Source organism: Piliocolobus tephrosceles, chromosome 13 (assembly GCF_002776525.5).
Source record: "Piliocolobus tephrosceles isolate RC106 chromosome 13, ASM277652v3, whole genome shotgun sequence".
Classification (NCBI taxonomy): Eukaryota; Metazoa; Chordata; class Mammalia; order Primates; family Cercopithecidae; genus Piliocolobus; species Piliocolobus tephrosceles.
In genome coordinates, this window is record NC_045446.1 from 29,714,684 (window position 1) to 29,728,221 (window position 13,538).

Here is a 13,538-nt window from a genome sequence, read left to right on the forward strand (position 1 = left end):
AGCACTTTGGGAAGCTGAGGCGGGCAGATCACCTGAGGTTGAGAGTCTGAGATCAGCCTGACCAACATGGAGAAACCTGTCTCTACTAAAAATAAAAATAAATAAAAATTAGCCGGGCATGGTGGTGCACGCCTGTAATCCCAGCTACTCAGGGAGTGGGGGCTTAGGCAGGAGAATCGCTTGAACCTGGGAGGCAGAGGTTACGGTGAGTGGAGATCGTGCCATTGCCCTTCAGCCTGAGCAACAAGAGTGAAACTCCATTTCAAAAAAAAATTATGAAATGAACAGGGGCTAGAATCTGCTTGATTCCCACAACAACACTGGGAAGAAGGTATGTCTCCATTTCATAGAAGAAGAAACTAAGGAATGGAGGAGTGACAGGTTCATAGTCTCCAGCCAGTTAGAGTTGAAGTCAGGACCAGGAAGAAACAGCCTGTACCTCCCGTATATCATTATGAAGTTTCTTAAGGCTGAACTTTCAAGAGGCTAAACTTTGAGGCAGAGAATGGGAAGAAAGAAGGGGGCTGAGGATTTAATCTTGGGGAACGCAGACAGAGGAATGGGAAGAGAAAGAACTGAAGAACGAATACTCAGGAAAGCAGAAGGGCAAGAATTTCACTGGTGCAGAAAACAAAGGATTAGATTATTTTCCAAAATTAAAGGGGGCAGGGTGTCACCAGTGTCAAAAATCATAAAGAAAGACCTTGTAATTTGAAAATAAGCATGTCCTTTATTTATTTATTCATTCTACAAATATTAATGGGGTCAGGGGGACGTGTCAGGCACATCCTCGCTCTAGGAATACATTGGTCAACATGGAAGTTTCTGGCTCCTATTCTCCAAGAGCTTATGTTCTAGCAGGGACAAGAAATACTATAAAAGTAATGAATTTTCTTTTTTGAGGAGTGTGAGAGACCAGAGTTTTATTATTACTCAAGTCAGATTTCCCAAGCATTCGAGGAACAGTTTTTAAGGATAACTTGGTGGGTGGAGGGAAGCCAGTGAACCAGGAGTGCTGACTGGTCAGAGATAAAATCATAAGGACTTGGTAAGCTAATGAATTTTTTAAAATAATTTCAGATACTGTAAGTTCTGTGACAATTAAATGTGGACAATGTAATAGGAAGCAACGTGAAGTAGGTGGGCAGCTGAAGCAAGTACAATCAGGAAAGCAACGTTTTGAACTCAGACCTGCACGACTGGATGGAACTAGCCACATGAAGACCGAAAGTGCATTGTCGGTAGAGGGAACAGCTGCAGCAAAGTTCCTGATGCAGGAATGAGTTTGACTATGACCTCCAGTAGGGCATTGTCAGTGACTTGATGTGAACAGAGGCCAGATCATGATAATCATGAAGGAGAACTGATTTATAAGGAAAGAGTGCCTAAGGGCAGTTGACTCATGCCAGAAGTTGTTCTTGAAAAGAAGGAATAAAGTGGTATTAGTGCCATTTATAGCAGAGTGGGCAGTGGCAACCATTTCTATTTGGGGACCCTCTATTTCCCTTCCCATTTTGGTCATCTCCCCTCAATGCCAATATTCTCAACCAAAAAGCCACATCCTTGGAACATTCATATTAACGACTGTAGGGTATTTTTGGTGTTTGGAGATAAGAATAATCAAATCCTCCCACACCAAGGCTCCACTGACAACATCAAACCTGTTTGTACTAGCAGATACTGTCATCACTCCAGCAAACACAGTTATTTGCTTTGGATCTTTATTTTTTGTTCTCTACAATTCAGGGTCACCTTTGGTTTCTAAGGTTCCCGGGAATCCTATTTCACTGTTGATTAGTTTTGATCACTATCCTTTCCACTCTTACCCCACCGTCCCAGGTCAGATTTTAGAGCAGTATTAGCCTATAGAATTTTCTCTGATGATGGAAATGTTTAGTGTTTTCACTGTCCAATAAAGTAACCATTTAGCCATATGCGACTATTCAGCACTTGAAAAGTGGATAGTGTGACTAGGAACTTAAATTTTAATTATATAATTGTAAGTAATTTAAACTTAAATTGTCACCTAGGGCTAGTACCTATAGTTTTGAGTAGGTAATTCTAATGAGTTAAAATTGAGGAGAGTTCATGGTTTTCAAAGAGTCACTTTGCAAGATCTTTATGATTACTGAGAAATGCATCAATGCAAATACATAATGCCCAGGTCAGTAAGTGAGGGATTTCTTCTCAAGGAGGAAAAAAATGGAATATATTCCATTTTGCAGAAATATTATCAGAAAACTTATTTAGCCCAAACGTGAAAAATACTACCTCTTCTGAGAAGTAATTTTTAAAGATTAGGAGTGTCCTAAGGGGTGCTGGTTTCACGAGGCCTACTTTGATGAAAGGTGTCCATCGTCAAATAGACTTAGGCAAGTGGGCACAGTTTTTCCCTCTCTTGTAGATTCACAATGCACATTATTATAGTAAAAACTCTGAGAAGTCTTACAATAAGTAGCTCTGTTTAACTATAGAAACCTCTGTGTGTGTGCATGTGCGTGTGTGTGTGTGTGTGTGTGTGTAAAAATTAGCATCCTGAGAAACTAGAGAAATATTATTGGTAGAACATGGACTTGGGTTGGGGGTGGGAGGGAGGAAAGAGGGACTTGTGTAAACAATGTCAGATCTACCCCTTATTACTAGCTGTGTGACCCTCAGAAAGCCACTTAATTTTTCTGATCTTCATTTCCCTCATTTGAAAACTGGAGATAATATCTATATATCCAAGCTTATATGAGGATTGAATATAATAATATGTGTAAAGAATATTATCACAATTCCTGGGACAAGTGAATCTTCCCAGAGTAGTTAGCATTATTATTTTCATGATCATTTATGAAATTATGTGACTAAATAGCTGAGATTTTCTGGACCCAGGGAGAAACGTGCTATGAACTACTAGAGCTCATTTACTGCCTGGAGACATTTTTAAGTATTATATTGGAGACCTGGAGATGAGGGTCATCTTCTCTACCTTTCTTTATATCCAGCATTGAATGCCTTCCTGCAATCCATTCTCAAAACAACAGCCAGAGGAATCATTTTAAACCACAAGTTGCATCATGTCACTCCTTAGTATCTCCATCACACACATGCAAAGGAAAAACTAGAGCCTTCATAATGGCCTCCAAGCTGTATGTGATCTGATCCACCAGTACCTCTGTTTCACCATTTTTTACTATTGCTGGTCTATTCGGCAAACAGACCTCCTCACTGTTCCCTGGGCATGATAAGGAACACACCCACCTTAGGACCCTCTTATATCCCTTCACTATGGATCACTCCCCCGGTTATCTGTTTATCTGTGTGGCTCCTTCCTTTAGATCCTTCAGTTCTTTACTGAAATGTTTCCTTCTTAACACTGCCTAAATTTACAGCATGCCCCTATTGTATTAAGTGCTCTAGCACTCTCTGCTCCTCTATATTTATTTACTACACATCCGATATGCTATGCATTATTTATTTGTTTGTGTTTTTTCTTGACTGTTTCTACTCAATACAACATAAATTTTATGAAAGCAGAGATTTTTGTCTCTTTCATCCTCTGCTACAATTTGGTGCCTAGAACAACATCTGGCACATAGTAGATGCTCAATAAATGCTTTTTGAGTAAAGTAACACAGAAGCTGTATATGTTCTGTTGTTAGAAATTAAGTGCATTTTCTCTAAGCCCAGCGTTGAATGGCTTATTGAAGAATGAAACACACATTTCCAGGCTGGTCTCTGTGGTTTTTATTAGTGTTTCCTGGGACCCATCAAACAAATAAACATATTTTGAAAAATATAATTCTTTCATAAATCAGGAATAGTCTGAATTTAACATAGCTTAAAGGGAAAGATTTCTGATTTTTTTTTAGTAGTAGCAATAGAGTTGTTTCCCACAAATTGTCAACCCAGGAGTCAGATGGGAAGAAAAACAAGAATTATACAGATAGCTACAGAAAGATTAATCCCAATTTAGTTAAATTTGTGAAGGCTTGTACATTTCAGAGGTTCATAAGACATAGTATCAACAGGAGTTTTTTTTTTTTTTTTTTATAAATGCTCTATCACTAGTTCCAGAAACTGAATTCCAAGAAGCAACACTGAGGATAATTCAGCTCTGATATTGTGATTACTGTAATGTTCTTTCATTCATACAGTATCTGCCCAATACGTAACTACCAAGATCTATTGCATCCTACATAATTAGACAAGCTCCTCACACATATGGGCCCATGCCGTGCACATAGTAGGCACTCAACAAATGTTTGCTCAACTACAGAAGAATAATATAATTGCCTTCCTTCTTAACTGTTTTACCTTTTTCTATACTTGATACATTTTAAAAACAACATGCTTGCAAAACTAAAATCTAATATGCATTACTAACTTTATCAAAAGATCCCTCAGTATTTTTCAAAAAGGAAAAAAAATAATAAAAACCAATCCCCAAATACTAAAACTTAGAACTGCTTTACACTTAAATAGCAATTTACATCATATTAACACATTCATAATCTTCATTGGTTAAAACAGGTCAAAGGTTCATTACTGGCTTCTCATACCAGATAAGTCTCATAGTTCCCAACAAGGCAACAGAATTCTCATCCAAGATATATTTACTTGTGGAACCCAACAGCCTGTTTTGGTTTCATTTCAGCGCAAGTGAAGGCAAAATAAAGAGTCTCACAGTAAAATGTTCATAGTAGATCATATGTCCTTGAAGGTTGTGCTGTTGTGCTCTTATTCCATTGAAGAAATGATTCACATCCCAATTATAGATATGGTCTCCCAATCAGAGGAGTCTTTCAGGAGATATTCATTCATTCATTGAACAAATATATGTTGTGTACTTGTATCATGCTAGGTAACAGGAAAATAATAGTGATTGATAAGACATAGTCCCTGTCCTCAAAGAGCTAACAGTCTAGCAAGGCAGGAACTTTGAGAAAAGACCAATGTGTTCAAAGGAAAACTCATAACCTGGATCTCCCTTCTCAGATGGCACATTCAAGAAACTGTTGCTTATGCCCCTGGGAGCCAGAGCCTTGCTTAAGTCTTACGAAGTTAACTATCTAGCAGCCTCAGATGATTTGAGCCTGATAAAGTCTTAGCAATAGATTTGCTGCCTCAGGTTCCCATGAAAACCTAATAAGGGAGAGGCCTTTCAACTCAGGCATAAAGGGAGTTTAAGGATAACATGGTTAGTGACCATGTGGACGTTCAGCACAGGTGAGCTTCTCAAGTGAGAGCCATGCATCCCCAAAAGGAAGGAGGGCTTATCCATAGGACTTTGCTCTCCCTTTCAACACTGTGGTGGGAAGTACTCTGTTCCCACCCCAAGTTGGCGTAGCTCAATTACTTTAAGCTCTCCAAGTCACGAACAGCACATAGAAAATGCAGCAAACTCAAGTCAAGACAATAGAAAGATATGCTGAGAACTTAATACTCCAGACTTAATCAGGCACCAGGTGCCAAGAAACCTTCACTCTCAACAAACAACCCAATCCACTAATTATCTGTAGAACTGTTGTAGTTGGTACTCTTCACATTCACTTACCCCTTAGCAAAGATTGCTCTTGAATGGAAAGGTTGCAGAAAGAGCCAAAGCCAATTTGGAAGAAGTGAGAAACTTACAGGTTTGAGGAAGGGTGAACTCAGAGAAGGATCTAGCCTCCTTAGATGATGAACAGGCAAAGTCAGAGAAGGAACCGCAGTGAGAGAATTGGTAGATACCCCTAATAAAGTCACACAACTCAGACATACACAGACACACAAATATTCATGCGTTATACCCATTCAAGTAACTGCATATTTAATTCCTTCTATGTAATGAACAGTCAAATGCTGGGAAAACCCCATAGTTCTTTGGTCTTGCTTGTAAAGCAACATATGTCTTTTCTGCAGGAATGTCTGAGTTGCGTAGTCAAGATCTTTGCTGTTCATTGTTCCTTTTCTCAACTCTTTCCGTAACTGTTACTTGACAACACCAAGTTAAACCTTTATAGAGGTGACTAAGTCAGGCAGAAATAAAAATGGATTTGGTTGTACCTTCAGAAACTTATTCATGGGTCCTCCAAGATCACGACCTAGAATGATTCTCATAATTAGGACACATTTTTGACTCTTCTTACTTCTAGCCTTGTGAATATATTACAAACACTTTGCAACCTTTGAATATGAATTGCTTACCTCTACCAGGTAAGACACTGTGGTAGGTGCTCTATTAGTTGATGAAGAGCACTCCCTCTTACTGATACATGTCTTCATTTGCATATCATTGCTGGAGAAAGAGAGGTAGAATGGAGGAGCAAGCCAAGGACATGAGAAAGCCCAAAAGAAAAGCTGCAAAAGGGATGGGGACATTCAAATCCATTTTCAAAGTGTCTACTGATTCCTGTGCTTCCCAGATTGCATGGCTCAATGATAAGTCTCCAGGACCCCCAGAACAATTCCTCTATTGAAGAAGAAGCTTCCAACTCCTTGGTGACAATTGTGCCTGAGCTGAGTTTTTGGGTTATTTTTTTCATCCTTTCTTTCTTTTCTTAAAAACAAAACAAAACAAAACAATCCTCTGAGTAAAAATCTAGGCAATAAACCATTCACTTGGGATCAGTTCAGATGAGACAGTAAACAGATAATCCAAAAGACAAAAAATATGAGAATTAATACCTGCAAAGAGAATTTTCCCTGGAAATTCTTTTCTTGGCATTTCTTTCTACAATATAATTTTAATTCTGCTTTGTAATTCCAGTGAAAATGTCTTCTATTGTAGTTCCTGCTACATTACTATGTTTACCTTATCTGACATTGGCTGTCATCTGGGGTTCTGAAAAGAAGTTCCTCTAGCTATTTCAACTTATTGCCCCTAACATTTAAAGCATAAAGATAGGTTGAGGTTGAAGTCTTACTTTTGCTTCACTCTAAGGAACTAAAAGACCTTACATATCTTTTTCTTCTGAGAATAAACCACCATCTTCATATTGACTAGTTAAACTGGTGGTTCTCAATCAACGGCAGTTTTGCCCCCCAGGGAACATTTGGTGATGTCTGGAGACATTTTGGATTATCACAGCTGGGGGGTTTCTGGTGTCAAGTGGTTAGAGGTCATGAGTGGATGCTGCTGAACATCTTACAATGCACAGGAAAGCCCTCACCACAAAGAACGTTCCAGCCAAACAATGTCAATTGTGCGGATTGAGAAACCTTGGACTATAGGGATACAAGAGCAAACTCTTCAGTCATTTCCATACCACCGTCTCCTTTATCCAACTTATTTTTAAGCACTTGCAGCAAAAAAGAACCAAGCTGGGCTCTCTCTTAAATAGCTAGAAGTAAGCAGAGAGGGCAATTAAAGTATTTCACCAACCATCCAAGGGAGAGGAAGGAAGACAACCCTGGCATCAGATAAACCATTCCTGAATGAGTATAAAGACCCCACCATTATTCTTCTTGCTGATTTAAGCATTCCAAGTCGTGTGATTATGCAGAGATTATAGCCAACCTTGGGTTTTGGAAGTCCCCATTCTCCAATCACTGGATCCTAAGGCTCAGGTTAAACTTCCCAGCATCCATCCACTTTGTCCTAACCATCTGAGACCCTGGAATTCAACCCAGCAACCATGTTCACCTGCCTTGACGAAGCCATATGGATGCTTACGTGTGGAGGATGCATCACCTTTTTCTAAATCATGTCACATACAAAACATTTAATGCCCTCTGATTTTTTTTTTCTTTCTCTTAGCAAGAAGCACAAGGCTACAAACCCTGTTACTCTTGCAGTGAAAAAGAATTCACAATAGAGGTGAAAACATATCACAACCACATATAGCATCATATTTCACAGAAAACTGTGTACGTATTTTCCCCATATAGGACATACTTCAAAGTAATAAAATAATTTTTTTAATCAATTGTAGTGTTTCTTCTTCCCGTTAGAAGTAGTTTCTTTTTCCCCTCATGGTACATAAATATCAGAGAAAAGTAGTCTTTGAAATATTTACGTCCAGGAGTTCTTTGTTTGTGATTAGTTGGTGTGTGTTTTGGTTTGTGTCCAAAGTATTGGCAGCTTCAGTTTTCATTTTCTCTCCATCCTCGGGCATTCTTCCCAAATTTATATACCAGTCTTCGTCCATCCACACGCTCCAGAATTTCTCTTTTGTAGTAGTATCTGTAACAAAGGAGATCGTATAAAGTGACTGATCAGATGAAGGTTGCTAGGTAAATAATGGGTCGTGCAGCCTTATCGTTTTCAGAGACATGAAACTCCTCACCTCATAGCTCGGCTGAGCTTTTCATAGGTCATGCTGCTGTTGTTCTTCTTTTTACCCCATAGCTGAGCCACTGCCTCTGATTTCAAGAACCTGAAGACGCCCTCAGATCGGTCTTCCCATTTTATTAATCCTGGGTTCTTGTCTGGGTTCAAGAGGATGTCGCGGATGAATTCCCATAAGTGAGTCCCTCTCGGGTCTGATGAAAAGCAGAAAGGGAGGTTATTAATGGCCCTGCCCAAAGGTAGGGCAGAGAGCATTGAGTTAGGTCATCTTCCTCCAAGTAGGAGATACTCATTTCTCCCCCACTTCTCAGGGAAGATGGATCACAGAATCACCAGATGTTGGACATTAAAAAGGTATTTAAGAATAAACTAGCACAGGCTGGGTGCAGTGGCTCACGCCTGTAATCCCAGCACTTTGGGAGGCCGAGGTGGGCGGATCACGAGGTCAGGAGATCCAGACCATCCTGGCTAACCCAGTGAAACCCCGTCTCTACTAAAAACACAAAAAATTAGCTGGGCGTGGTGGCGGGCGCCTGCAGTCCCAGCTACTTGGGAGGCTGAGGCAGGAGAATGGCGTGAATCTGGGAGGCAGAGCTCGCAGTGAGCCAAGATCGCGCCACTGCACTCCAGCCTGGGCGACAGGGCGAGACTCTGTCTCAAAAAAAAAAAAAAAAAAAAAAAAAAAGAATAAACTAGCACAATATTTTATTTTACAAATCAGGAAACTGAGACACAGAGAATTTAAGTGAATTGATCAGGGTCACAGCTAACTAGTGACATAGCCAAGACTAAGGAATAGGCCTTAGGTCTCCTAAGCCACGGGGAAGTTTCTTCTAGTTATTATTCACAAACTGCTTGGGGTTCATTTCAACCTGTTACTTCCCCAGAGAGCAACTCTCAACCACTTTTATCTAGTACCTCAACCAATTAAATTGCTTTGACCCAGCAACTGTGTTTCAGCCAAATGCAAATCAATAAGGCTCTAGAACGTTTACTCCCAGAATAGATGAGGGTGGTAGGGAAGGGGGTGGTCATGCAGGGACTGGAGGACCCAAATTGAAAATGAAGCCACTACTGCAATAAGATTATCAACCAAATTCAACTTTACTCCCACTGAATTTGTGATGCCCCACCCTCACCCCACCCACCATTTGAGGGGTGGCATTAATTCAATTTTGTGGGATGATGTGGAATAACAGATAAAGACATTCTAATTCCTTATAATTTCTGGATTATACCTTTTTTTTTTTTTTTTTTTTTTGAGACAGGATATCACTCTGTGGCTCAGGCTAGAGTGCAGTGGTGCAATTACAGTTCATTGCAGCCTAGACCTCTCTGGCTCAAGTGATCCTCCTGCCTCAGCCTCCCAAGTAGCTGGGACTACAGGCATGTGCCACCATGCCCAGCTAGTTCTTGTATTTTTTGTAGCGATGGGGTCTCGCCATGTTTCCCAGGCTGGTCCTGAACTCCTGAGCTCAAGTGATCCACCCACCTCGGTCTCCCAAAGTGCTGGGATTACAGGCCTGGATTATACCATCTTGATTTCTTTCTGTGTTCCACCCACAATTCCATGTCTCTGATATTTCGTATATGTTCATAAAATTTTATTACTGGAGGAGATCCAACTCCCAAAAAGCAGTGTTGAATCTTAAGAAAAAACAGTCATTTCTTGGAATGGGAACTCCACAAAGGTAGGAGGTCAACATTTAGCCAAAGAAAGGATGATACATCTCAACTGTTTCTTCTTATCTTGCTCCTCTTCCCACCCTTTTCTTCTGGGAGAGATGGAAATTGCTAACCCCATGCCTGAAGCAGTTCTTAGGCACTGGGTGTCACATATGACAGAACGAGGAGGAAATATCCAGTGAGGCTCCGCTTTGAGAAACAGCTGCAGAGGGGGTTACTTTGCTAGCAAGTGATGCCTGTTTTCTCACTCCACTCTGTTTGGGATAAAGACATGAAGGCAGCAGACAGAGGCAATATTTGCTGAAAAACTAGTGGCCTCCAGATGTGCCCAATGTGATGGGAAGGACAAAAAGCCATCTGATAGCCAGTCAACTTACTGTGCTTTTTGGTGTGACACTTGGCAGGGGGGTCTTGCTCCTTTTTCGTATCAGGTGACTCTGCTGAAAAGAAAAATGAGAGCCATGTAACTGACCTATTTTCTATAATTCTCTTTTTACTTCCTGCATCCACTCATTTAAGCAAAATTTACGGAGCACCTACTGCATGCCTGGCACTCTTTGAGTATGTGCTAGTGAACCAAACAAAACAGAGATGATAAATGCTATGGAGAAAAATGATGCAGGGTAAGAAATGGAGATAGATGTATGGACTTGGGAATAATTTGCAATTTGATACAAGGTGGTCATAGGAGACCTCTCTGATTCCACGACCTAAAGAATATGAGGGAGATGGTCATGCGGAGAGCTTGTGCAACAGCCTTCCATGTGTAAGACAGAAGTGCAAAGGCCCTGAGGTTGATATGTGTTTGGTATATGCATGCTGTAAGAGGCAGAGAGGGAGAAGCTGAGATTCTGATCATTAATGCCTTATTGGGCTTTTAAGGACATGACTCTGAGAAAGATGGAAGCCATTGAAAGATTTAGATCATTGAAAAATTTGTGGGTTTTTTTTTTACATAATACAAAAATGTAAACATTTATAACAAAGGAAGATGGCTTTTAAGCCAGAGGAGTGCCCTTTTTTGGCATGCAAAGTTACATTTTAATCAGCCTGACAAAAGGGCCATTGAGTGGCCCAAGCTCAGTACAGAGGGCCATAGTGGACTATGGAAACACAGATTAGTTTAACAAATGACTCATTATGGCAACCCGTGGGACTATTACCAAAGAGGAGATGATGGAGCCGGACCTGGGAAATAAAGATTCTTCTCAGAAAGAAAACTAAATGATCTAGCCGCATGTGTATGAGTGTGAGTGTGTGTGTGTGTGTGTGTGTGTATTGGGAGGACTAAAGCAGATCTTATGAAGACTCTCACACTCAAAAACTAGCCAATTCTAATACAAAATAGTCCCTAAATACAATCCAATTATTTTAAGAAATTGGGCCAGTAAAACTGATCTCTTCCATGTGCCCTTCCTAACCTAGGGTCCCTTGACCCAGTGTGGCCTTCAAGGGCACCTGGACTGACTGAAACCATATGTGAAGGGAGAGGGTTCACAACACCCATTCAGTTATCAAGAGAGGCCTATTATTCAAAAAAGCTATGAACTGCCAGCCATTAGCTCCTAATTAAATTGGTTAAGAAAAAAAAGCTACTATTTACTGAGCACTTACTATGTACCAGGCACTGTACTATGCACTTTACATGAATCACTTATTTAATTCACACAATAACTCCATGAGGCAGGTACTAATATGATCCACAGTTTTCAGCTGTGGAGGATCTGAGAAACAGAGGGGTCAAATGACTTGTCTAGAGTCACACAGCTGGAATGTGGTGCCAGGATATGAACACAAACAGTTTGAATCCAGAAGCTTTACTCATAACCACAATTCTATGTCATTTCCAGAAATGGTGGCCTACACATAATCTCCCTTTGCACATAACAGATTTCACACAAGCCTTTCCTGCCAAGAATCAGGTTCACTTCTATAATGCTCTTGTTAGTGAAAAAGATCATTTCAATCTGACAATTCTATATTTCCCAACGTTCATGGACCCTTTCACCCATCTTATCACCCAGCTAATCAAGACTCGGTGTTCCCAGCAATTTTTCGAAACGTCATGGCAGGATGGAGAGAGAGATTTAATAAGACCTCAGTAAACGAGAAACCTCTCATCCTGGTTAAGAATTTCTCTCCTGGCATTGTCACTAGCAGGGCCTGCACCTGACTTGGGTTTCTCTGAAATCCGAGAGGACAAATTCACAGGAAATGCAAAAAGACTTCACTCTCCCTCCCTGTGGGTTGCAGGGTGAGGTTGCAACATCCCATCAGGATGTAACAATATTGCGACAGGTCTGGCATCCACTCCCGTTTCCAAGTGATACATCACTCTGACAGGGCCACGTTGTACTGCAGACAAAGAGTGGCATTTACCCAGCAGGCCACAAGCAAGCTCATTTTCAAATGACATCCAGGAGGGATGCAGGGCCATTCTTTCAGAGCCAGGAGTTGAATTCAGAAAAATACAAGAGTCTCAGTATATTGGCCTCAATTATTGCTTCTGGGTTCCTAGTTGATCTAGAATCAGTTACTTTAGAGTTCAGGTGCCTTTGTGAATCAGATGAAAACCTTGCACCCTCTCCTCAGAAAAAATGCACATATATGCACACATGACATTTTGTCAACAATCTCAGGGGGGTGTGGCCCATGTAGCAGTCCATGAACTCTAAAACCCCTAGGCCAGATAAACCATGAGGAAATGTTCTTTGAGTTGTCAGCCATTTACCCAAGCTAGGCTCCATCCAGTTTAGGAATGTTCTTTTTTAAATCCCCAAATAAAAATCTTCCCATCATCATAAAAGGGAATAAGCAGTCAAAGGCAAAAGAAGAACCTAATTTCTTCCAGCCCCCTCTTCCTGTTGCAGTGTGCAGGGATAAGCCATGGAATCACTGGCCTGCCTTACCACTGATATCTTTTGATCTTTAACCTCGCTTTAATATGTGTCCTCCTTCTGCCCTAGAATAAAAGTCAAGACTTTGAAGTTAGCCATGTGGTTAAGTGATTCATTCTTATAAAATAATGGCTTGCCCTGGAGAAGTTGTCCAGCCTGGCTTTCTCTTGCTCAGCTCCCAGGCACTTCAGGCCAACGTCCATCTGGTCCAGGCAAGGGCAGCAACAAGCCACAGGTTTGTGATGCCAGTGCGAGAGCATGACTTCAGCTAAGCTGCTTCGCAAGAAGCAAAGATTAGAAACATTTGCATATGATTCAGCTGTGAGCCATTTCTTTACGGGATATACAAATTTCAGTGTTCTAATAGACCGTGCCACCCTAGCTTTAGGCTCAACAAGTCAGTGGATAAACACATCAAGCCCGAGCTGGCATGACAGGCTGGAGGACTGTCGAGCAGAACAGGACACTGGCAGCAGGCATTTTATGAAATGGGCAGATGACAGAGAAATCAAAACAAAGCCTGTTTCCCCACCTGCGTTTATCACAGAGGGCATCAGTTTATGCTGAGCCTCGCCTTAGCTCAGCTGGTAACTAGCATTAAAACATAGAAAGATATTTCACTGCATTCAATTTCACAGGAACTTGAAATATAAAGACTCAGGCAAATGACCAAGGTTTTCCTGGGGGTTCTGGTTCCA

The 13,538-nt window shown here is 40.8% G+C and overlaps 1 protein-coding gene across 5 annotated transcripts in view; it reads right to left on the reverse strand.

Annotated features, from left to right (window-relative positions):
• Nucleotides 1-3,708: 3,708 nt before the first annotated feature.
• Nucleotides 3,709-13,538, reverse strand: part of EHF (ETS homologous factor) — a 41,886-nt gene continuing 32,056 nt past the window's right edge. For 3 of the 5 annotated variants that reach the window (XM_023185538.3, XM_023185536.3, XM_023185534.2), the window contains 3 exons: nt 10,321-10,383; nt 8,256-8,451; nt 3,709-8,152 (listed from right to left, as the gene is read on the reverse strand). In XM_023185538.3, the coding sequence (XP_023041306.2) occupies nt 8,053-8,152; nt 8,256-8,451; nt 10,321-10,383 (359 nt within the window). In that variant the 3' untranslated portion in view covers nt 3,709-8,052. The remainder of the gene's footprint in view (nt 8,153-8,255; nt 8,452-10,320; nt 10,384-13,538) is intronic. The other 2 variants (XM_023185535.2, XM_023185537.2) reach the window with 2 other exon arrangements.